The 25,564-nt window shown below is 42.7% G+C and overlaps 1 protein-coding gene across 8 annotated transcripts in view; it reads left to right on the top strand.

Moving 5' to 3' along the window:
- Positions 1–25,564, top strand: part of LOC143282335 (PDZ and LIM domain protein 3-like) — a 74,155-nt gene that overhangs the window by 4,729 nt on the left and 43,862 nt on the right. Inside the window, exon 1 of one of the 8 annotated variants that reach the window (XM_076587974.1) lies at positions 18,399–18,449. The exons of 5 other annotated variants lie outside the window; for them this stretch is intronic. In XM_076587974.1, coding sequence (XP_076444089.1) covers positions 18,414–18,449 — 36 coding nt within the window. In that variant the 5' untranslated portion in view covers positions 18,399–18,413. Of the gene's footprint in view, positions 1–18,398; positions 18,450–18,893; positions 19,139–20,567; positions 21,098–25,564 lie in introns of those variants that run through there. 2 more of the 8 variants (XM_076587967.1, XM_076587996.1) reach the window with 2 other exon arrangements.

The raw sequence follows: 25,564 nt of genomic DNA, 5'->3' as shown, positions 1-25,564 counted from the left end.
CAGTAGTCGCATTACCAAACAAGAGAGGCAGGGCCTTCAGGACTCACTTGTGATACACTTTAAAAAAAAAATCCAAGCTTTTTATGTATTGAGTATAATTTCAAAATGTAATGCTTAAGATGAGAAATATCAGTTTAAAGCAAATTAAGTCCCCTAGCATTAATTACAGAGTAATTTCCCTTCTTTACTATCTGCACCAAAACGTTTGCAAATGAATAAAACTTCCATGCTTAGCAAAAGAAGTTCCTGTTTGAACAAAAAATGATAATAATGACTGCTCTTGTTGTTGGGTCAGAATATCAGATCAAAGTGCCAAGTTTAGAGAATACAAAAAATATAAATATAACAATAAATGCAGTTTGCATATAATTAGGCTTCATTTTTTATTTTTTTGTGCCCATCCCAGAGGTGCAATATTGTTTTAAACAAGATGACTGGAAAGATCTGAATTTGTCCTATTTTTATGCCAAATTTGGTGTCAACTGACAAAGTATTTGCAGAGAAAATGTCAATGTTAAAGTTTAACACACACACACACACACACACACACACACACACACACATAGACAACCGAACACCGGGTTAAAACATACTCACTTTGTTTACACAAGTGAGTCAAAAACGGGCAGTGCTGCTATGAATAAAAGAATTATTTAGAAATCCTAAGAAACAGTTAGCCCCATTTCTCGGTTATCGAATGCCGTTATACAGACACAGCCGAGGTGAATTTCCCTACACAGTTGGTGTCAGTTCGTAGTTGACATGACAAACTGTAATCAGGCATGATTTCCTGTAGTATTTTTGTAGAAAAGAATTTTTCAGATAAATCTGTGATCACTTTAAAAACTTGGATGTGCTTTCATCTTCTTGCTTGAATCTGTTGCTGATGGATGCAGTGCAAGTAAAGTGTCTCCCTTGCGTCTGTTGCCGAGGAGAGCATTATGTACATAAACAGTGCCAGTAAACCCGCTCTGGACGTTGAATACAAGTGGACAGTGCACACGTTTTACGTGTGCTTGCTTCTTTTTCTTTTTTTTTTCTTTTCCAAATCTGCCACTGACTTGCAACTATTTGTTTTGAGATAGAACGAACAAGCAAGCACGCGCGCTTCAAGCCCAGTTTTCTCGACTGGCCGTACCGATAGAAATATTTACTCTACACAGATAAACATATCAGTCAGCTAAGATTGGGGGATGGGGTGGGTGCGGCAGGAGGGAGAAAAAAAATTAAGTCACAGGTGTGGCCGATCTTGGATGAGTCATCCAGTGCTGTGTGTGTCGGGCAGAGAGAGTATACATGGGGAGATAAAAAGAACATGCGGTTCTAGTTTCGAACTCAATGGCAGTGCAGAGGCCGCGTGGTAGCTAGTGCAAACAAAATACTCGCGCGGCTTCTGAATGGAACAAGGGATAATAAAGGACGGTTTGTGGTGGAAAGAGACGGAGAGGGAGGGACGACAGAAGGAATGAAGGGGCTGGAGGGGTGACGGCGGAGAAATGTCGGTGTGTCACGCTATGTGCACTTGCACTCCTTCACTAATATGCAAAGGATCAGTAGTTCACAGTACAGAGTGGAAATGAGAAATTTAAAAGAATACGAGTTCATTAAAAATAGTAAATCAAATATACACAAACACCGCGTCAGTCTCCGTAAACATACGCGCGCGCGAACACACACACACACACACACACACACACACACACACACATACATGCCGCGCCGCGCGCGCAGGTGAACTTGCCGCATTTCGAAGCCGCCTAAAAATGACATCACGAACAGAGTCAGTGGTGAAGCCGATTGACTGACTCGGAGGTAAAACAAAGATCTTTGGATATATAATGTCATAGACTTGACCCCTCCTTTCCGTTGACAACTGCAATTATTTGGGACAATAGAATCGTTAATTGAAGTCATTGTAACAGACTTAACCTTCTCTCTCTCTCTCTCTCTCTCTCTCTCTACTGGTGCTCTGTGTGTGTGTGTGTGTGTGTGTGTGTGTGTGTGCACTCGCGTGCGCGCGCGCGTGTTTGTGTGAGTGTGCGCGCGTAGTGAAGAAAAAAACCCACCTCAGCGGCGGTTTCACTGAATCCAGTCAATTTATTCAGTTTTCCCAGGGGCTTTTGATCAGTGTGATTAATTTTTGGAAAGTGCACAAGGCTGTAGTTAATTATGTGTGTGCATTTGCTGGATGCGTCACTATGAGACTTTGCCCCCCAACAAAGACCCCATGCATTGGGCTAGAGGTATAATAATAACACGAATACTGCAAGCTAAAATCGGTATCAAAACGAGCCACTGTTCGAATGAATTCACACAAGTATACAGACTAACTGGTTAGTTGTGATCAACCCCATTAGGCCAAGTGTCGGCTGGACGACAGAAAATGTTGACGCTGCGGTTTTCGCTCAACAACCACTCCACTGTGATTACTGCCAACCCAAAGAGAGCTGTTCTGTGAAATCATAACATAGGGGCTGACCGCGATAGCGGGGACAAATATTGATCTGAGGAACGATGTGAAGGGTGCCGGGAGAATGCTTGGGAGTGGGAGTTCGGTGGGGTGGGGGGAGGGCTTGGGGGTGGGGTTTGGTTGACGAGGTCAAAGTCCTATGAAAGTGGACAGCGTGTGCCCGAAATGTTGACCCGTCGACGGTTGTACATGTTGACCTGGGGACACATCACTATTGGTTTCTTTCTTGTAGTGATGACAAACTATGAACATGAAAGTCGTTCTGTACTGATGTGTTTCTGTTTTCATGTCTGTGTCGAAATGTCTGTGTCTAAAAGTGGAGTGATGGCCTAGAGGTAACGCGTCTGCATAGGAAGCGAGAGAATCTGAGTGCTCTGGTTCGAATCACGGCTCAGCCGCTGATATTTTCTGTCCCCCTCCACTAGACCTTGAGTGGCGGTCTGGACGCTAGTCATTCGGATGAGACGATAAACCGAGGTTCCGTGTGCAGCATGCACTTAGCGCACGTAAAAGAACCCACGACAACAAAAGGGTTGTTCCTGGCAAAATTCTGTGGAAAAATACTCTTAGATAGGAAAAACAAACTGCACGCAGGAAATAATACCGTGGCAAAAAATGGGTGGCGCTGCAGTGTAGTGACGCGCACTCCATGTGGAGAGCAGCCCGAATTTCACACAGAGAAGACTGTTGTGATAGCGGAAAGAAATACAAATACAAAATGTTGTCTGTCTGCCTGTCTTTATCTGTCTCTTTTATTGTGACCTCAGACGAGTCAGAGTAGTGAACGTTCTCCCCTCCTGTCATGTGTTGAATGATGGCCTTTGACCGATGCACGATCCAGCTGATGCCTGCTCCCATCCCTCGAGCTCAATGCTCCCATGGCACCCGATACATTCGCCTTCCCAATCTCCCTCTTTGCCTTATCAAAATTAAGTGTGCGCGTTCGTGAGCGTTAATTTGCTTGCATGATGCACGCAATCAAACACACGCACGAGTGCACACACACGTCTAACACAAACTACACACAACGTAATTATTTTTCATAGCCACACACACACACACACACACACACACACACACGATGGAGTCTCCCGTCGGACCGACGGATGAGTAGGCAGGCAGGCTTATCTGTCGGTGTGTGTCCTCATATGGGAGAAGAGGCCGATTCTGGATGTGCAGCACTTCCCACAGGTGTTGCAGGGGAAAACGTCTCCAGAAGTTGAGCCCTGCTTCCTTCGCTTACGCCTCTCCTTAATGACCAGCGTTCTCTTGTTTTCAAACGTCTTTATGCCACTAGAGCACAGCATCCTCCAGCGAGAGCAGTCAAGGGCATCAGTCTCCCAGGAAGCGATGTCTATGTCACAGGCTTTGAGGTTTGTCTTCAAGGTGTCCTTGAAACACTTGCAGGGTCTTCCAAATTCTCGGTGGCCTTCCTTCAGCTGGTCATACAAAAGCATCTTCGGGATCCTGCTGTCTGTCATGCGGACAACGTGTCCTGTCCAGCTTAGCTGGCACTGGATCAGCAGGCTTTCGATGCTGGGCAGGCCGCTCCTCTCTAGGACCTGGAGGTTGGAGACCCTGCTTTGCCACTTTATGCCGAGGATCTTTCGTAAGGCATCTCTGGTGAAACTGCTAAGTTGTTAAATGTGACGGCGATACGTCGTCCATGTTCCACACCAGTATAACAAGGTGGTCAGCACAACAGCTCTGTAGGTTTTGATTTTGGTGCTGAGCCTGATGCCTTTGTTGTTCCACAGCCTGTTGTTGAGTCTTCCAAAGGTGGAGCTGGCCTTGGCGATGCGCAGTGTCACTTCTGCATCAAGGGCTCCATTGCTGCAGAGGGTGCTGCCCAGGTAGCAAAACTTGTCTACTGACTTGATCTCTGTATCCCCACCCCACCTACACGGGTCCATGTGTCACAGTGTGTGTGTGTGACTGAGACAAGAGACAGAGAATGAACCACGTTTAACTGAGCTATACGTAGTTCATGCCAACTCACGTCCATTGAACGCCACTTTTCCCACACCTACCCCATATAACTTGTTCACGAAGCAAATATGAATGTAACAGCTTTCCTTTTATCATTTTTGCAAACCTGAAAGTTGCGATACTGGTAATATAGCCGGTAAGTGAAAAACTACGATTGATGTAATGTATGCATGCAACTGAAAAACACGACGAGGAATGGGTAGGTGAAATTCACTGGATCCAAGAACGAACACGTGTAAAGCAGAACGATACTCTCCCTCCCTAATTGGAACGCTGATTCTGCCCCCATGAGAGGGCGCCACCTCAGAATCATGGTTTGAGAGTGCGTGCTAGCTATCTGGACAAATTGGGTCGTGTCTAACTCGTCTGGGCGTCCGAGTCGGTCATGCCACTCAGTCGATGCGATATTTGTTGCATAACTAAGTTTTAAACCTGTTAACACTAATAACAGGATACCTGATGTATGATAAAGTATGAAGACTGTTGCAGTTCATTATTTCTGTACATAGATGTGTCTGATACCTGTGTTGTTTCCTGGATACCATGGATATATATTTCTGTGTGTGCAACAGACATATGATACCTCTTCCAGTACTAATATCAGATCAGTGCCCTCTCTCCGCGAGACTGACTACGAGCTTTTGCATATGTCATCCCCTACTAAGGAGTGTTTGTGTATCATAGATTTTGAATGCAGATTTTCCGAAATACCTCTGCCATTACTGTTACCAGATTAGTGCACTCACTCCGTGAGGATGGTTACGAGCTTTTCCCACATGCTGACCCCTACCAAGGTGGTTTGTGCATCACGGATTATAAACACAGATGTTCCCAGATAGCTCTGCCGTTGCACTATACAAGACTGGCAGAAGCTGTGTAGGCTGGCCCCTGCTTGGCGAGGATGGTTTCAGCCTTTGCACAAGTCAACCGCCACCAAGGTGGTTTGTGCATCACAGATTATGCTGATCACTTTAGTGGGGCACACATAAATCACGCCATTAAGTAGCCGCTGTTCACATACCCCCATTCGAGGAAGTGTACAACTCAGCCAGTGCAGAATACGGGAGACAGGGCAAGAAGCAGCCATTGTGTACTCTCACCCATTTCGGAAGGTGTACAAGTGGCCATCTGCACACTGACCCAATTGGCTGTTGCAGTCCCTGCTTTTTTAGAGGTATGATAATTTGCCATTTGTAATGAGCTGCATGTGATGTGTAGAGAATCTTCTTGCCTCATATTTAAAGGAACGCAAAATGATAACAATGACGTGGGACACACCAACTGGATAAGCTAACAGCTTTCCATGGTCTCTTGGCACTGCAAGCACACTGACTGTGTGTGAAGGCATAGGGCAACATTCAGCTCATACCCGCACCCCCTTATTGTGGGCAACATACAGATGACCAAGACAGAGGAGTCTTCTTGTTCATTCATTCATTGTAGTTATAGTCAGGTACTTTTTTGTATTGCCACTATGGATGCTGTTCTAATCCCAGTGCTGTTGATTTCAGTACTGTTGAGCGATTATTTTGAAGTACCTTGTGCAGCAAATTTTTGATTGAGAGAGCCTTACATTGTCATCATGCACAGTTGCCATGCACTATGAAAGGACTATGAAAGAATATATCAAGAGAATGGCAGAAAGACCAACTGTGCAATGTGGCAGCTGATGTTATTTGACAACACAATTCATGTTTTTCAATGGCAACTTTTCACGTGTCCTCCCAATGTTTGCAGATCATTTTGTAGATCCTGATGTGAACACTGACTTGGTTGTCATAGCATTCTCTCTTTTTGTTCTCAGCCTATGATTATGACATATACATCCATAATTTACACTCCATGAATCCATTCAGTGAACTGTCACTTTTTTTTTCTTTCTTTTTTTTGTTATACAGGGATTGTGACCTTTGTACCCTTGATTCTATTCAATGAACTCTTGAGTCATCTGTTATCAAACTATGGCCATAAATACCACCAAGAGATTCTGGTCATCAGATTACACACAGCAAAAAAGTAACAAAAAAACAAAGAAACAAACAGTATATATATATATATATATATATATATATATATATATATAATAATAATAATAATAATAATAATGGATACTTATATAGCACACTATCCAGAAATCAGCTCTAGGTGCTTTACAAAAACGCTTTTGATAACATAAAACATTATATCTATGTTATATACACACACCAAAATGTGACCACACACACACACACACACACACGCACGCACGCACGCGCACACACACACGCACGCACGCACGCACACACACACACTGCATACATACATTTTAACATACATGTGTATCTAACAGCTACCCTAACACATACGCGCACATAGGCAGGCACAAACTTACATAAACACACGCACACACAATACACATTCATATACATGCATGTAGTTGTGGACCTGCCACAATTGAACTTATTGCTGAGGGAAAAGGTGAGTTTTGAGACGAGATTTAAAAGATGCGAGGGAATCAGAATGACGGAGGTTATCAGGGAGCTTGTTCCACGTCTTTGGCGATTGAAAAGAAAACGATCTGTGTCCATAGGTCTTACTTCTGACGTGAGGTATCCTGAGAAGTCGAGTATCAGAGGAAGAACGGAGCTGGCGAGACGGGGTATAGATATGGATGAGTTCAGAAAGATACTTTGGGCCATATATATATATATATATATATATATATATATATCTGTGTGTGTGTGTGTTATAGTATGCCGACAATCCACAATTGCACCTGCACCACCCACACTGTGTTCCCATTCCCACCCCATCCACCCCCCACCCCCCATGCCCCCAGTTCTTATCGCCCTCCCTTCTCTGTCCAAAGTCCAGTCCCTATGTCTTGTCAGTCATTTGACTCAGTCACAGAGCCCAGCTGTGTTTGCAGTATGGCGTAACCAGTTTGCCATCCCGGCAGCTTATGGTAATGCGGGAACGTTTCCCTTGTAGCCGTCTGTCTCTTAAGACACCTTTCCCTTCCCCCCTCTTTCCTTCCTGGGTTTTACACTTTATCGTTTGATGCAGATGTCGGGAATTTATGCTAAGTCTATCTTAGATCAAGCCGGCTAACATGCTGAAAGTTGTATCGTCCTGTCTCCCCAGTTTCTTTGTGACGTTAACTGGTAAACTGGTCACAGAATGTGTATAGAAGCAGGTTTTGAAATTAGCTAATCAGATCAAACTGATGAATGGGACAAATCAGGATTAGGCAGTGAATCTGTCAATCATTAACTTAGCGTCACCAGGACAAGCTAAGATTGGTTACTTTGGTTTAACCAGTCTGGAAAGCTATGGTTCATAATTAGTATGGACAGGCTGTTGTGGGTAGGGATAAAATGAGTATGCATAGCAGATTTTTAGCTGTCTTACAAAATTGGAACCTGGCACAGGTTAACTAAAGGAAAGATGCAAGGAAATCCTTGTTGACTGACCCTTGGGTTGTGTGCTGCTCTTGGTGTGGGGTGAACTGTTTACTGTGTGCTGCTTTATATGTGTGTTGCTTATGCTTTGTAAAGTGTGCTAGTAGGGTGAACTGTTTAGTGTGTGTGCTGATTTTCCATGTTTATTGTTAAAAAATAAACACTGTAAAAACCTCACCATGTGGCCCTGTTATTGGTGTGACGAGTGAGTGTGCGCAGGTGAGTGCAACATCATAATTGATCCATCATCCCCCTCTGTTCCCCTCTCTCTTGGAATCAGACCTCTTACAACCTTTTTACAACTTGGCATCACCAACAGGATAAGCAGGTAGAGTGTTTGCTTGACAGGATAGGCAGGTAGAGTGTTTTCTTGACACAATAGGCAGGTTAAGTGTTTTCTTGATTTAAGCAGGACACAGCCAGATAACAGCCCAGTAAAAGCCCATAGATGGCAACCCCAGCTACCATCGCACAGGATTTTGTCATGGGATGGTGTGGCACCCATACTGCCAGTATTCACTGGTGAGCCAGGCAAGATGTCGGCTGAGGACTTCATCATGGAGGTAAAGCAGGTCCTGGCTGCATACCCCATGGGAGACGAGATGGCTGCCTACTTTGTTTACAGCCATTTACAGGGAACCACTTGGTGAGAAATCCAACTGCAGGACCTGGAGGAGACCAACACCCCACAGAAAGTGATCAACATTCTGCTGGGGGTGTTCGGTGACAGACGGCATGTCACCACACTGCTGTCCACATTTCTCAGCAGGGAGCAGCTGCCAGAGGAGTCCATCTTGAACTATTCTCATGCTCTGTGGAATCTTGAGAGAACCATCTGGATAAAGATGACTGGGGCCCTCACCGCTGAGATTCTGAGGGACCAGTTCATAGATGGCCTCCAGAACCCCCTGCTGAAAAGCGAGCTGGGCCATGCAAGGAGGGAGCCACACACCACAATCATCCAGGCGAGGAATGAAGCCCTGATTGTGGCAAGAGCTGGAGGAGGACCAACTACAACAGCAGGCCAAGGAACAGATGGCAGAGCAGGGAGACAAACTGTTGTTGTTAGAAGAGAGTATTAGGTCCTTGCAGGGGGTAATTCAGGGGTTAGTCAGACAGATGAGAATTTGGATAGGAACAGGGCTTTGGGCAAGAAGAAAAGGGCTGTGGGTAGGAAGAGAAGGAACAGAGGTAGGAAAGGGAAAGGTCAGTCAGAAGTGGGGAATGGGATCTCCCCACACAAGGCAGGAAAGGATTTCCACAGTGAAATGGAAAAGAAAAGAGACATACGCAATGGTCTCAAGAGGCAGGAACGGGGTCTGAAAGAAAAAATTCCAGTCAGGACAATAGGTGACTGTGAGGATGATCCTTGCCAGGGTGAATGGGTGCTGCTGCCCATACCACCTGATCCAGGAATTCCTGTTACCTGTGGCACAGGTCCTGGAGACTGCCAAGTTGTTGTCAAATATCCCAGACGGTCACACAAACCAGGTTTGTGTGAGACTAGCATGTCTCATCCAAAGCCTGAGGTGCACGGGACATGTGCAGGTACTAGGATGACAGCGCAGACTGACAGTAGATGTGGGAAACTGTCAGGGTGTGGTGTTGGGGTTAGCAACAGGGTTAGTGCAAGCCATCCAGCATTGGCTAGATTTGTTGCTGCAGTATGCTAAGGGTATGCTGTGGATTGGGCCCAATTGTGTATATGACATGTTCTAGTTCACATTTTGTTGTTGTTGCTATTTTTGTTTAATGACTGATGGTATGTTGGAATTTGTATCCTGCTTTGCATATTTTATGACTGTATCTTTCAGTTTGATTTTTAAAATGTTTTTCTGGGTTATGGTGTTATGTACAGCTTTATCATTTTGAAATGTTTCATTTTTGGTCATTTAATGTTCTCATGTACACATGTTTTTGGTTTTGCTAATTTTTGGGTAAGAGAACCAATCTCCCCATTAGCATGAATTGCTGACAGCATTGGTCAGCATGTGGTCAGCAGCAATGAAGACATTAGTATCAAAAGCCCCAGGGTGACTCTTATAGTGTGCTGACAATCTCACCTACACCACCCACACTCTGCCCCCATCCACCCTCCACCCCCTCTTTTCTTACCTCTCTCCTGCTCCATCCAAAGTCCAATCTTTGAGGTCAGGGCGACACTGTCCCAAACCCCAGCTCTCCTTCCCCCACCCACACAGTCCATCTGCCTTGTCAGTGATTTGACTCAATCATGGAACCCAGCTGTGTTTGCTGTATGACGTAACCAGTATGTCATCACCCCCCCCCCCCCCCCCCCCCCCCCCCCCGGCAACTTATGCTAATGAGGGAACGTTTCCCGTGTAGCAGTCTGTCTCTTGCACCCCACCTTCCCCTCCCCCTCAGGGTTTCACACTTTATCGTTGATGCAGATGTCGGCATGTCAGGAATTTATGCTATAGGCCAGGGAATTTAGATTAAAATTTGCGTTAGGTCCAAATGTGTGCAACAAAACCGTTCTTTTTACGATAAAATAGAATAAATCATATGATCACACTGATATAAAAGTTTACCACTGTAGTGGGCCGGGAACATAATTAAATTTTGATTTTTTAATGTCAAGATTCGTGTGGTTTTATTGTTTCTGCTCGTGTGAGAGCGCCTTACAGAGAGTCACATGGCAAGAGCAGGTGAAGGTTACGTAAGCGCGGTTTGTTGGTCATCAGAGGAAAGCATGTATATATCTAGCACGGTACAGTACATGTGACTTACTGTTGCCGCTGGTCTATGGGCAGGACACTGCAGCTCACAACAGATACTGTACAGAGAGCTAGTAAGACGGGTCTTTAGGGTCAAAAGGAAACAAACATTTTCAGTTTCATGTATTTTATACTAAATCGGTAGAAGACGCAAATTAGCTTTTATGAATGGTTTTCAGTTTCAGCATAAGATCATTTAGTTCTGAAGTACAATTTTGTTGACATTTTATGCAATGTACAACTTGGAAATACTTGAGGCTCTGCTTATTAACATGTAGAATATGAATATCCAAATATGTGTTAACCAGGTTTGTTTGAATGAACGTTGTGGGAGCACTGTCCATACCATTAATTCGTAAAGTATGGAAGGCAGATGATGGCCAAATCGACCAACATCATGTCTTGATATGAAAAGAATGGTATAAAAGACATCTTTTTCTTTTGAAATGAACCGATATTTGCAGATGTGACTCATGAACCCTGGCGAAATATACGCCAGTTTAACGTGGGATGTAAGTAATAATAATGATATTGATAATATCAACAATGATAATAAATCTTGTATTATTGATTATATAAAACTTTGTTGTAACATGTGTAACACTGAATCCAAGTTACCCAAACTAACTTTGCTAACATAGATGTTTGAATTACTGGATTCATGATAATGCTAATAATGAATCTATCATGCAATCATTAGCCGATGAAACGAAATCAAACAAATCTTGAGCAAAATTTTGTATTTTATGAATGATTACCTAAAAACTTATGACATATGTAACATGGAACCCAAAATACCTAGACTAACTTCCTCACCCTGGATGATTTTTTTTTTCAGAAACGTAGCAGGCACTCCATTTTCACATCAATTCTCTCCGATTTTTGACTGTTTAAAGTACTACTGTTCATTATATTATGAAATGGGAACAGTATAATTTATATCACTTGACAAAAGTTATCCTCTTTATCTGAATAATTGTGATAAACGCACCAGATTCTTTGTATCTTTTTATTCGATCAATACACAGAAAACTGATTAGCTTTATCCTCACAGTGTACAAGTCCGTAGGATTACAGAAAAACAAAATGTTATAAAGTAAAACTATGAGAAAAAACAAAATAAATCCAAACGAAAGCAACAACAACCAAAACAAAAGCTAAGAATGAAAAATTTTATTATCTGCGTAAAGCAGAACGGAAGAACGTGTGTTCCTTGTCCGAACGTAACACTTGACTTCATCTCAAGCACTTCTAAACTTTTTTTTCTTTCTTTTTAATCATTCACAATCAGTGCACAGTTTGGTTTTTCAGAACTTGTGTGATGTAAAATGTGGCTGTTCTTATCAAATTCTGCAATACGATAAGATCGTAGGGACTGACGTGTTTCGGATACAACGATTTTTTCATTCCACACTTCGTCTGTCACGTGAACTGATAATACATGATTTCGTGATATAACTTCACAAGACAGCATAAGCCAGAATCAGGGTAATTATAAGGGGTGATTTTCTACTTTGAACTTTGCTGTTTGTAATTTTGATGCAACAAGTATTCACCTAAAATTAGTCTTATCGAACAACATGAGTTGACTTGTTTCGAAATCTTATGCCAGTATTCTTGACTCTCAACAAGCTGCAATTAAATGATGATAAGACTGAATTTATGATAACCTGTCCAAAGAAGTTTCGTCAACATCCTTCCTTTCCTGACTCTGTTCTGATCAATAGCACACCTGTTTCACTTTCTCCCTCTGTTCGCAGTCTTGGTGTAATCCTGGACCAGTCTCTTTCCTTCCAACAGCACATTTCGAATATCTGTAAAGTTGCCTATTTGGAACTGCGTAGAATCAGCTCTATCCGCCACTATCTCTCAACCGATGCAACCAAGACACTTGTATGCTCTCTGGTTCTCTCAAGATTGGATTACTGCAACTCTCTTTTGGCCGGCCTTCCCAAATACCTGTTAGACAGACTCCAACGAATTCAGAATAATGCTGCCAGACTCATTTGCAGAGCTTCTAAATTTGACCATGTTTCTCCTCTCCTTCAGTCTCTCCACCGGTTGCCTGTTTCTGATCGAATAGACTCTGATCGAAGCTATCCACTCTGACCTTTTCTGCAGTCAACGGATCTGGCCCCAAGTATCTTTCTGAACTCATCCATATCTATACCCCGTCTCGCCAGCTCCGTTCTTCCTCTGATACTTGACTTCTCAGGATACCTCACGTCAGAAGTAAGACCTATGGACACAAATCGTTTTCTTTTCAATCGCCAAAGACGTGGAACAAGCTCCCTGGTAACCTCCGTCATTCTGATTCCCTCGCATCTTTTAAATCTCGTCTCAAAACTCACCTTTTCCCTCAGCAATAAGTTCAATTGTGGCAGGTCCACTTCCTTTTCGTTAGGTGTGCTTGACTATGTGTGTATACATATGTATGTGTACATAACTACATGCATGTATATGAATGTGTATTGTGTGTGCGTGTGTTTATGTAAATTTGTGCCTGCCTATGTGTGCGTATGTGTTAGGGTAGCTGTTAGATACACATGTATGTTAAAATGTATGTATGCAGTGTGTGTGTGTGTGTGTGTGTGTGTGTGCGTGCGTGCGTGCGTGCGTGTGTGTGTGTGTGTGTGTGTGTGTGTGTGTGTGTGGTCACATTTTGGTGTGTGTATGTAACATAGATATAATGTTTTATGTTATCAAAAGCGTTTTTGTAAAGCACCTAGAGCAGATTTCTGGATAGTGTGCTATATAAGTATCCATTATTATTATTATTATTATTATTCGAATATTACCGCATCTCGCCATGTGTCAGAAACAGTGATTGTGTCTAAACTTAACTGGATGAGAGAAAAAGCCATAAAAGAAACCATAACAACGTCGAAATTAACATAAACAGTTTATTTTCAAACAATATATCAACCATTGGGGCGAATGAACATATCGGAGATTTCCGTGTAACATATTATGTGCATTTCGCATGCTGTTGGAAACAACACATTCTCTGAATCTGTGTTCAAACACACAGGATTGAAGGGCGTTTGTCAAACCGATTTACGCTTTCCTGCACTGAATCCACATGATTTATATGAAAACAGTTCTAATTTTGTTTGCATGTATATTTTTATTGGTACGTTTACATGCACAGAAAAGCGGAAGTGAAAATTAATATGCGACGTCGATTGCTTTTAAGTAGTTGAATAGACATTTTTACCAGAAAATGAGTATGTCCTGTCGAAGATAGATGGGTTGACCACCTGCTGCAAGTAAAGAATGTGTAGTGTATTCATGAATGTGCTTGCCTTTGAATGATTGAAAAACATGTCAATTGGAACGGGTTGTTTTCGTCTGTCATGCGAGTTTTTGCGTAATATTTCAAACTAAATATACCTTTCATATTTTTTTTCTATTGATGATCAATGATTTATTAAAACAAGAAATGAATATAGATCACGTCTACATGGACCGGATTTTGATTTGGTTTGTACTTATTTGTTTCTGACCACTTCATGTTCAGACACATTACCATGTCACAAAATGGCGCCTAAATTTTGGATGTTTTTGATAATTTTCAACATATTTAAGACACAAGATCAAAACAGATTCTCACAGAATTGTTGCAGATATTTCTTTTATTCAGTTCTTATCCTGATGGCATGCGAAACATTTGAATAATCATTGTAAACACATGTCCATGTTGATTCAGACTGAGAAACCCCCATTTCCAACAAAGTTCAGGAGACTGACCCATTTTCATCTTCCAGGCAGTCTTTGCTCTTCATGACTATCTGATGGTTAAAACGCATTTATGTATTTATATTCTACACGTTAATAAGCAGAGCATGAAGTATTTCTTGTGCACTGTGATAAATGTCAACAAAATTGTACTTACGAACTAAATGATCCTGTGTTGCCTTCGTAAATTCACCTTTGCAGTCAGTATAATACTGATTTCATTCTTTATGAAACTGGAAAACATTCATAAAAGCAAATTTGCGTCTTCTACCAATTTGGTATAAAGTACATGAAATCAATAATGTTTGTTTCCTTTTGACCCCAACGAGTTCTCTTACTTTCTGTACGGTATATGTCATCTGCCGCAGTATTCAGCTCACAGAGGTACAAGACAACATCAGCGCGGCAGCAGTCAGTCACATGTACTGAACCGCGCTAAACGCCTGCCGTATACCGCGATTGTGTAACCATCGCGTTTTCTTGTCTTGCAACTCTTTGTAAGGCGATCTCTTACGGCCAGAAGTGTGGAAAAAAAAAATCAAATTATGTTCCCGGACCCCTACAGCGGTAAACTTTATATCAGCATGATCAGTATGATTTATTCTATTTTATCGTAAAAAGCACGGTTTTGTTGCTCACATTTGGACCATTTTTGTATCTGCCCTGGACTATATCCTGACCACGGACACAGTGGGGGCATGTTTCTTGCTGTAGCTAATAGCATGCTGTGTACGTGTATTTTTCGGACAGTGTTTTGCAGAAATTGTACCCACTTTCTGATTCCTTTATACATGAAGGCTACATTGATGCATAACTAGTCCATACTAAATAGTCCCGTCACATTCATTTGTTCATTTGACAGACATTCATTATCAGTGTATGGTCAACTGTTCTGCATCTAGTCTATGCTATATACTATTTGTTCACATGATACTATTTGTCACTTCCTAGTCAGGTACATAGCTGGTTTTCCCACTTTGTGGAAACGTTTTCCAACATATATAAGCTCATTCACACATATTTATTCCTCTTGTTTATGTTTGTTATACTTTACATGCTCCTGTATCTCATTCCCTTCTGAGGTGGGGGTGATTATTGATTCACGGTTCACAGTTCAATGTTTAGAGTGTAGCTGAGTGGGGAGGGAAGTGGATCGTGCATAGACTCGAGTCCATTCCATACCACGTGTATCGGGCGGAGCGGCGCATCCAGTGACGGCCGTGGTTACAGGCAAATGACTTCCAGCTCCGCGGTCTTCACATATTAGATGACTGTTATACAGTATTATTCATGTTACAGCGCTACACCAGCGGACATCCTGCTCACATCCGTCTATTGAACGATGTCGGCTTGTGTAATGAATAACTGCTGAGTATGCCCTTGTTCTCTAGGTCTTCTCAAGATTCTTGTGTGACATTTTTCGTGACACAGACTTAGGTTGTGGAAGTGTTTTTAGCTAGAGCCATTGCCACCTCATTGTCAATCAGTTCACTTTGTCTTACATTTTCATCATTTTTGACTGTACTGATCCTTGCTGCAGTCATATCTGCTCGTCTGAAAACTACACACGTTTCATACTTCCATGCCAATGTACAAAACTTGAACTTCCTCTCATTCCAGCTTTTCATACGTAATTGTCTGACATATATACCACAGCAACAAAATAAGACATTTTGGTGACGTTGTCACCTTAATGTCCATAATCACAATGACAAGGACATGTCACAAACTGATAAACAGAAATGACGTAATCCTGCCTTTCAGAGGTTCAAATCTCAAACCATGATTCTGAGGTGGCGCCTTCTCATTGGGTAGAATTGAAAGGTTGAACGATACTTACCTGTATATAGAAGTTCTACCTTATGAGAGGGCGCTCGTCAGTTTGAGTTCACGATGAAGCGTGCTCGCAAGGTCAGTGTGTTGACGTATTTCGGACAGGTCAGTGGCTCTCTGGCTGCTCTGTTGCCCCGAGTTATTGTGTTGCGATCATTATGTCTCTCTTTTCCAGCGCTCTTGTGTTCTCATTAACAATCATGTTGTTCAAGTGTTCCTCAGTGATTGTGTATGTGCAACATCTGTGTTTTTCTTGACATCATGGATCTTGCCGGCATTCCAAAAACTTCACTGGATAAACTTCAAAGAGTTCAGAACAATGCCGACTTATTTTCAGAATCTCCAAATTTGAACATGTTTCTTTTCTCTACCACTCTCTTCACTGGCTACCAGTTTCAAAAAGAATTGAATAAAAGCTTTCTGATCTGACGTTTTCTGCCCGCTCAAGCTCTGGTCATCGCTACCGTTCTGACCTCCTTGAAGTGCACATTCCAACTCGTCACATTCGTTCTGCTTCTGATGCTAGGCTTTTAAAAAAACCCAAATCGTAAAGAAGAAACAGTAGGATCAAAGGTCTTTTCCTTACCAGGATCCGTCATTGTGGAACAAACGACCAGAAAATGTGCGTCATTCTGTCTCGCTGAAATCTTTTGAATCTACACTGAAAACACATTTTTTTCCAACAGCAGTATCACCAGTTTTTTTTATGTTTTTTTCTTTTTCCTGATTTTGGTGTGATTTGGTTTTGGGTGCATGTTTTGTTGTGGAGAGGCTGTTTGCCGTCTGTGTGCTGCGGGGTGCTGGTGAGCGTCCGTGCGTTCAGTTTGTGTGTGTGTGCGTGCCTGAGTGTGTGTTGCAGGGATGCGTTTCCTGGAGGGTGCCATTGGTGGGTGGGTGGGTAGTGGTTTCCATTGTTAAGTTGCGTGAGTGTTTTCTGGCACGTGCAAGTGTGTGGGTGATGGGGGAGGTGCGGGTGGAGAGGAGTATTGATGGGGAGGCGGGAGTGAGGAACGAAATGTAAAGCTCTTTGAGCAGTATTTCTGGAGAAACGCGCTATATAAATGTCCATTATTATTATCTTCTCGACTGTGCCTGTACAGCTCTGCCACCTCACCCTGGGCAGAAGCCATGCAGTAGGCTGGCCCTAGAATGTCCCTGAAAAGCCAGGCGAGGATGGTGCAGTCTTTAATGTAATACATCTGATCAAACGAGACTTACCTCAGTGGAAGTTAAAGTTTAATCGGAGGTCTACCCAATGAGAGGGCGCCCTGGAAGAATTATGGTCCCACCGTTTGTGTTATCAAATACAGACGGACTCGCGCTGAAATTCTTTCAGATTCTCAAAGCCAGGGTTTACATCGTTTAAAACTTATTTGCCCAGCCGGATAGCCAGCATGCACACTCTAGCCATAATTCTTTTGGGGCGCCCCCTAATGGGTCTGAGCAAGGCTCTGGAATGTCAGTCGTTTCCGGTCAGGACCTTTGGAAAGCAGTCTGCTCACGCTGTTTTCCAACCCTGCAGGTGTGTGTGGAACGATAAGAGGGACTCGAACGATACGTCAGTGGCCAAAACTAACTTGTATCTGAAGCGCGAATGTCAAGCAGCAGCAGCAGCAAAAAGCATGGCGTACTATTACTTCCATCTCAGCCTGTTTATTTTTCTTAATTTAATTTTCCTGATCTTCTCTGATATTAGATTGTCTTAGATATTTTTACAGGTAACAGTGTGATAAATCATGAACACGTAACCCAAATAAAACCTTTTCTTTTAATATTTTTTTGGGTGGTATTTTCCTAATTTTTAGACTTATCAGTGGTGGTCAACTACACGCTGCGAGCACTACTAGTAGCTGTACTGTACTGAGCTGAATCAGAATTCACGACATAGTCAGACATGCCAGACTGAAATGGTACATTACACATAACCGGAAAGCAGCATTGTCTGGGGTGTACGTGGTTTTTTATCCGCTGCGAAGAAATTCGGATAAAATATCCACGTCGTTTTATTACTTTAATTCAACGTTCAGTTTGTCTGTTGTTCACATTATCTGTCTGTCTGTTTGTATTTGTATATATATATATATATATATATATATATTTATATATATATATATATATGTGTGTGTGTGTGTTTCAGGGCGATTGATTGATTGCTCGTTACGTTGATACGGCAGTCACACGCCACCGCCACTGCCATATTGATGCATGCGTCCATGCAGTGATACACGCAAAGGTGTACAAGTATGTAAGCACTGCTACACTCACACACTGGTTCAGCTGCGGAGGCCCCACAATCTATGGATAATTTTGTTGCCATACAAATACGGTTAAAAGCATGTGCTGGCACAGTATGCCCATCTACAAGTACGATCAGATAATTATAGGCATACATCCGAGACACAGTTCACACTAAGTTCACCATACTCAAGGGTATTTTCGCTGATTCTCTCTCTGTCTCTCTCTTTCTCTCTCTCTCCGATGACGAATTCACACATTGATGCATGAGCGTACACACCCACATTCTTATACAAACGCACGCACACACGCATACACCCACGCTTGCACACTATCGCATTTTCCCTAATTTATCTTATTTATCTTGTTTGTGATTTCTTCCCTCAGTCCACAAACTGATCACTGTCTGACATTCCAGAGTGTCGCCGCGCGCAGCCCACGAACCGCTCTTTCCGTGCCTTTCCGCCTTCCCAACCGGTTGTGTCAACAGTTCCAACGGGCTGTAAGGATTCCAGTCTCTGTACCCACCACTAACGTTGTTGTGCGACCGGAAAGAGACGGAACGACTAGGCCTACTGATAGGAGGGCGGGCTTAGCTTCAAACACAGAGGTCCCATTGTAGACACAATCTCAAGTCCATGACGGCAAGAATGGACAGGCCAGTACTGCTGCACTCTAAGTTTCTTGTCTTTAAGGTCAGATCAGGTCAACGCACAGATCATATCAATTTCTTACATGTATCACTTCGTCCACTGTTTTTTTTTGTACCTTTTCCTTGTTTGTAACTAGTTTCATTCAGTGGCTTGTGTGTGTGTGTGTGTGTGTGTGTGTGTGTGTGTGTGCGCGCGCGCACACACACACACATTCATTCAACTTACAGATTGCAGATTGGTTTCAAAGCACACACTCTCTTTCTCTCTGTCTCAGTCTGTCCGTCTGTCTGTCTCTGTCCTTACTTATCGCTTACAGAGTGCAGATTGTTTTCAAGGCTATCGCCACTGGCATCTCATCCCCAATATTTACAAGCAAAAAACACCGCAGTGAGTTTTTTGTTTTTGTTTTTTACGCAGTTAAAAAATATCAGTTTTAATGTAATTTGCCTTACATACGAAACCGATTGTACGTGTCCCGCACAAAATACCTCTCACTTGATTGAAATCGACAAACCGACTGTGATAAGAATCTCTACTGGGGAGAGCTGGACAGTACAAGGTTTTCAGAGAAGCAGCCCCCCACAGTCAAGTGTTTCAGCCCTTAAGGGAAGGTTCTACCATGGAAAAACGCAAAAAAATCTTCCTTTTTTTTTGCATGAGATGGGGTTTTCCGTGATTTAGATTCCGAAAACCCTTACTGATTTCGTAGTATCAATGCCTTTTGCAGTCAAGTTTCATAAGTATTTTTAAATAATTATTTTCTGAGGTATGTATGTTAAAATTAAAACAGAAATGTAGCTAATTAATTATGCATAAACTTCAAAAAATCATATCTCAGCTTCTACTGAACATAAAAACAAAATTTAAACACGAAAATAAACACCAGAATCCTCTCAAACCCCCTAAAAACTGAGCTAAAACAGTCCCAAACAAAGTATTTCATTGGCTGTTGGTACAAGGGCCACATAGCAGCAACCTAGTTCTCAACCAATCAGAGGCCGCGTCATTGCCTGTTTTCAACACACAGTGAGTGTATAAACTTGTTTTTGGTCAGAAATGGGTAAGAGGAAGGATTCTTACAAGTCCAAAAAGCGTGTGCCTCCACAGAAAAGGAGAAAATTAGAGCAGAGTGGTGCAAAAGATGATAGGGTCAGGCGATAGTGGTGATGACAAAGCAGCTGGTCTGTCGTCTGCTAAAAGTTCTGAACCCAGTGCTACTCTGGATGTAGAGTTTGACAAGGATGATGAACTCTCAGGGTATAGATTTGTTGATTGTGAACTGTTAGTTCAATTTGTGAATGGACTTTTGTGCCCTGATTGCAAGAAATCACTGGGTTCAAGTCACCTATCTTTTGTTTACATTTGAGTGTGGATGCAAAAACAAGGTCAGTTTCACAACTTCTAAGATGATAAACAAAGTTTTTGAAGAAAACAGAAGATTTCCATTGTCTATGTTTGCAATAGGAAGACACCAGGCTCAGGGAAAAAGATTTTTAGGGAACATGAATATCCCCACTTCTTTGAACAACAGGACATAGAAATATGGCCTTCGATACATCAACTTTTTAGGAGACGGAGACAGTAAGACCTACACTACACTGAAGAATGAAGCCATTTATGAAAATGTGACAATTTGAAAATTAGATTGCTGTGGCCATGTCCAAAAAAAGGATGGGTAGACATCTTTCAAACAAAGTCAGTGATCTGAAAAAACATTCAGCCATAGAGGAAAGACAGTAAAAGGTATTGGAGGCCAGAACAAACTTACCAAAAAAGCCATCCTGATAATTCAAGGGCACTATGGTGCAGCTATCAGAAAGAATCCAGGCAATTTAGATAAAATGAAACAGGCTCAGCTGGACCGAAAAAGAGTTGCATCAGGACAAATACAGGCAAATGCTGTGATGAAGTTTGCTTGACGACATAAAGCGCTGACTGCTGCGGACCAGGAGGGTGAAAAAACTGAGGAGTATTACCAGGCAGGGGCCCATGAGTAGTACAGTGAGTCAGAAACTATTCAAGCATGCACCACATGATGGAAAAAAGTCATTTGAAGTACTTTAATACATACTTAATTAGGATGCAGTCAAAATGAAAACTTTAAAGCCCATTTTCTCAAAACGCAATTTTCGCCATTTATGTTCACCATTTCCCAAATATCTAAAAAAAACTATTCATCAGATTGAGCTCAAATTTTCAGTATATGTTTATTACACATTTTGCTACATTTTGTTGGGAGCTTTTGGTAATTTAGGCCTTATAAATGAATTTGTATTTTTCCAGTTTATCACATAATTTAGAAGCCCAAAACAACATTGACTTTTTTTCTATGACTTTTTTCCTGCCAACACATTGTTCCCTGTTCATCTAATAGTGTTTCTGTGAAATTTCATACAAATAGCATGTTTAGTTCTTATGTTATCAGGGAAACCCTGATGGAACCGTTTTTCCGTACACACTACTTTTCACAAAATTCAAACCCTATTTACAATGTGAAGATATGACAAAATCTTCAGCTGATTTCAGATATGCAAACAGTAAAACTTAAACTAAATACAGACCAAATTTGAAACAGATTGGTTGAAATTTAGTGGGTAAACCAAGATAACAAAAATTGGTAATTTTAGGCGTTTTCGGGTGGTAGAACTATGCCTTAATTCCCTACACTCTAAGGGGGCCGGGCCGCACCCAGGTCATGACTCCTGGATGCCCTTGTATTGCCGCCTTTTATATTTCCATTTTTTTTCTGGTCCTCAGCAGGTTCGAACCCGCGCCTCCAGGGTGGTCGCCACTTCAAGACTGTCACCTTTTCTGGCAGGCATTTTAACCACTGAGCAATTGTACGCCTAGTTTGAGAAAGGAAATTTAATCCTTAGGAAGTTTACTTTCATTCCTCCTCGACCAGATCCAGCTGGATCTCTGTCACGGCTCATTGGCGATCTGCGTGCATGCCTGTCTGCATTTTTTTTTTTCCTTCCCTTTTCCCCCTTTCTCTCTCCCTTCTTTCCCCCTCTCTCTCTCCCTTCTCCTCCTCTCTCTCCCTTCTCCCCCTCTTTCCATCCCTCTCCTTCACCTCCCTCTCTCCTTTATACTTTTGCACGTGTGGCATGTCCCTTCTCCTGAATGTTGTTTTTTTTAACTCTGAGCGAGTTCAGGAATCTATCTGGTTTGGAAAGAAAGATTTCTCTGGGCTGTTGAGGCCAAGCTTTGCAGAGAGATGGGTCGCCGTTCCAGCGTGCGTGCTGTAGGGCGCCGTCGGTGAAGTAGTGGGGGCGTTTCCCTTTGTCACCCTTTCTTCTGTATTAGTCTGTGTTTCACTTTGGGCCAGTGACGTACCTGGTGACAGGTGAGGGAGTCTGTGTTTGTCTTCGTAACATTAATTTAGTGATGTGACTTGTGATATTGTTGATGTCAAGAGTGAGGTTTAGGTTGCTTGTAAGGTAGGGGTGATGTTTTTTAGTGGATATCTTTTAAATCCAGTATTCTTTTACTTCCAAATATTTGGGGGGAATTTGTAAATTTGTTGTGTTTAGGTGTAACAATTTTGCCATAATAATATTCAGCTCAGATTGTTTCAAATTTGTTTTCTTTATAACGGGAATTGTCTAATTACAGTCTGTCGATTTTCCCAAACATTGTTGTAGGAATGGAAATGTTATATAGCCTGACTGGTGCTGTTTCAATTATTCAGAACTAGTATCATTGAAACTTCAATAGTTATTGCCTTGTTTAGCGCAATGTATATTGCTTAAGGAAGATAAAAGGGGGGGGGGGGGGTGTACTCTTTTACAACTGGTTAAAAAAAACGACAACCAAACAACAGTCTACAGAGCCAGCGGGGTGTTACAGGTTTTCCGGTGTTTCCTTCCCTTCCCTTCCGTGCCACTGCCTTCGACGGGTCCCCAGAACACAAGCCTGGAAACTTCCCCACTCCCGTTCCCACTCCCGCTCTCACTCCATACTTCCAGCGTACCCTTTCCCACCTTCCCACTGTCCCTCTTGCCGACCAGCTTCAGCCATCAAGCTACAAGTGTCCTTTTTCAGCTGTCAGCACGAGTTTGAACTCTGGCAGCGGGGTTGAGCAGCACTGGCGCTGCAGTTGACTGTAAATGGCATGATGAAATTGTGCAGTGGTTAGATAGAGGTTATTATTTATTTTTATTTTTATTTTTTTGGTTTGTAATGCCTTGTTTTGTGGCGTGTATTTATTTATGTATTTTTGCATGACCACAGTAAAGCAACGAGCTGAACTCTTCTGTTCTCTGTGTTTGTGTTGTCGGGACGGTAGCTAGTCTGGTCAGGGGTGGGGGTTCATGGGCAACCCCTTATGGGTTGTGACAATCTCTTTTCTGCTGCTTCTGCCATTGGCTTGAGAGCCCGTGTCCTCTCTCAGCCAGAAATCGACACCTGTTTCATGAGGCTGTAGGCAGATGCGCTCACAAACCCTCTTGCACCAATGTCTATGGCAAGGACTTTGGCATGGAAGCCAGATTCTCTCAGGCTGCTGGATAGACTGGCATACTTCTCGGTCTTGTAGATGTGGGCTTCCTCCATTCTGCTTTCGTATGGCACAGTAAGTTCAGTCAGAATCGCTTGTTCCGTTGCCTTGGGGTGGAGTACTGTGTCAGGTTTCACGCTGCTCTTGCTGATGATTTCCGGGTGTTTCTTCCCCTCTGGAAGGTCAACTGTGCATTCCCAATCTTCAGCGCTATCAAGCAACCCACGTTTCCATGCTTTGGATGTTACAGCTGTTCCTGGCCACTTTATTGCTTCCTGCAGAGAGGAGCTCTATTGGAACTTCTGGTGGTGTGGGTGCTCCTTGGACAGTGCTCACCACGTGTGCAATTTCTTTTAGCACTTTGTTGTGCCTCCATGTGTACTGTCCTTGGCTCAATGCCGCTTTGCATGAGCTGAGGACATGTTCCACTGTTTGTTTGCCATGACAGAGTGGGCACGCAGGGTCATCTGCTTTCCCCCATTTCACCAAGTTTGTAATCAAGGGAAGGAGGTCGAAAACAGATCTTAGGATGAAGAGGGGCCATGTTCCACATATAGCTCCAGCTGAGGCTCCTTTGGAGTGCATTTTCCATTGTCCACTGCCTCTGCTGGCCTTGCTGGACTGCCTTCTAGACTCTTTTATCATCTTCCTTCTTGATCTCCTGTATGATCATGTCTCTTTTCGCTTTCCCCATTGCCTTGGACCACCATTCCATCTTTGTCGATCCCAGGCCCTGTCTGTTGGTGTGGGTGTGTCCTATTATTTCCTTCGTCCCAAGGCTTTCTTTCGCTACACTGACTGCCTCCCTGACTTTCCATTTTCTGCCAGTCTTCAGCTTGGATTGGTTGGATCTCACAATACTGTCTCCTGAATCTTTGAGCATGCTGAGAAGTTTTGCCTTCCCAAGCTTGTATTCTTGGACAAGGGATTTTCAGAGGTTGCCTCAGCTTTGCTTGGCAACAGTAGAGTGCCACATCAGTGAGACTAGGTGAGACACCAAGCCATTTGCGTGTGTACTTGTTGATCTTTGCCTCAATCGACTTGGCTGTGCAACTGCCAATATCATATCAGGAGAGACCACAGGAGAATTGGAATCAGCATAGATAAGAATAACTTTATTATCTCCAACTGGAGAAATTTGGTCAGGTGCATTATCACAACATAGACAAGTAAACAACATGGGGACCATAACTGTAAAAGTCAACAACAGCTTTTACGAATATTACGAAGATACAAATGTAAAAAAATATGACATATACCGTTTCATACATACATCCACACACTGCAGGTAATAACTAGTATTCTTAATGTAGGCACCACACATTGTATTTGCCAGGAAGGCCACACTGGTATATGCAGGCCTTCTGCTGTCTGCTTGGTTTCCTTTCCTCTTTTTGTATCTTTCAGGGACTCATCATACCATCTTCCAAGGCTCTTGACTAGTTCATCTGACACAGTTGGAATGGCTTGGTTGGCTACAGTGAATGTGACCGTTTCAGCTACCTTTCCTTAACGTGGTGAGAGGCTCCGTGATTTCTTTGGTTTGAAGTTCATCCTGGCCGAGGCACCTGGCTCGTCCAGCCACTGCAATATTTCACGGGTGTCATCCTCTTTTGTTGAAAGGACTGTTGTATCATTCATGAAGGCTTTCAAAGGTGTGTGGTATCTGTTACCGAGGTCGGCTCGATCCGTTCCCTTCATTGAGGCTTTCAAGATCACTTCCTTTGCCAGCATGAACAGGATTGGAAAAACTGCACATGCCCAATTCCAGATTGATCCAATCTGTTGTATATTCCTTGGTGGTGAACCGCTTTGAGAAGCCATGGAAGTACTTCAGCATTTCCCTGATGTTCGATGGTACATGGTGCATCTCAAGGCCAGTTGGATCATCTCATGAGGAACTGACCTTTACGCATTTGCCAGATCCAGCCATATCACGTGTATGTTCTTTTTCTCTGCCTTTGCTCTTT

This window comes from Babylonia areolata, chromosome 1 (assembly GCF_041734735.1).
Source record: "Babylonia areolata isolate BAREFJ2019XMU chromosome 1, ASM4173473v1, whole genome shotgun sequence".
Taxonomy (NCBI): Eukaryota; Metazoa; Mollusca; class Gastropoda; order Neogastropoda; family Buccinidae; genus Babylonia; species Babylonia areolata.
This window is presented reverse-complemented; position numbering and strand designations above follow the sequence as displayed.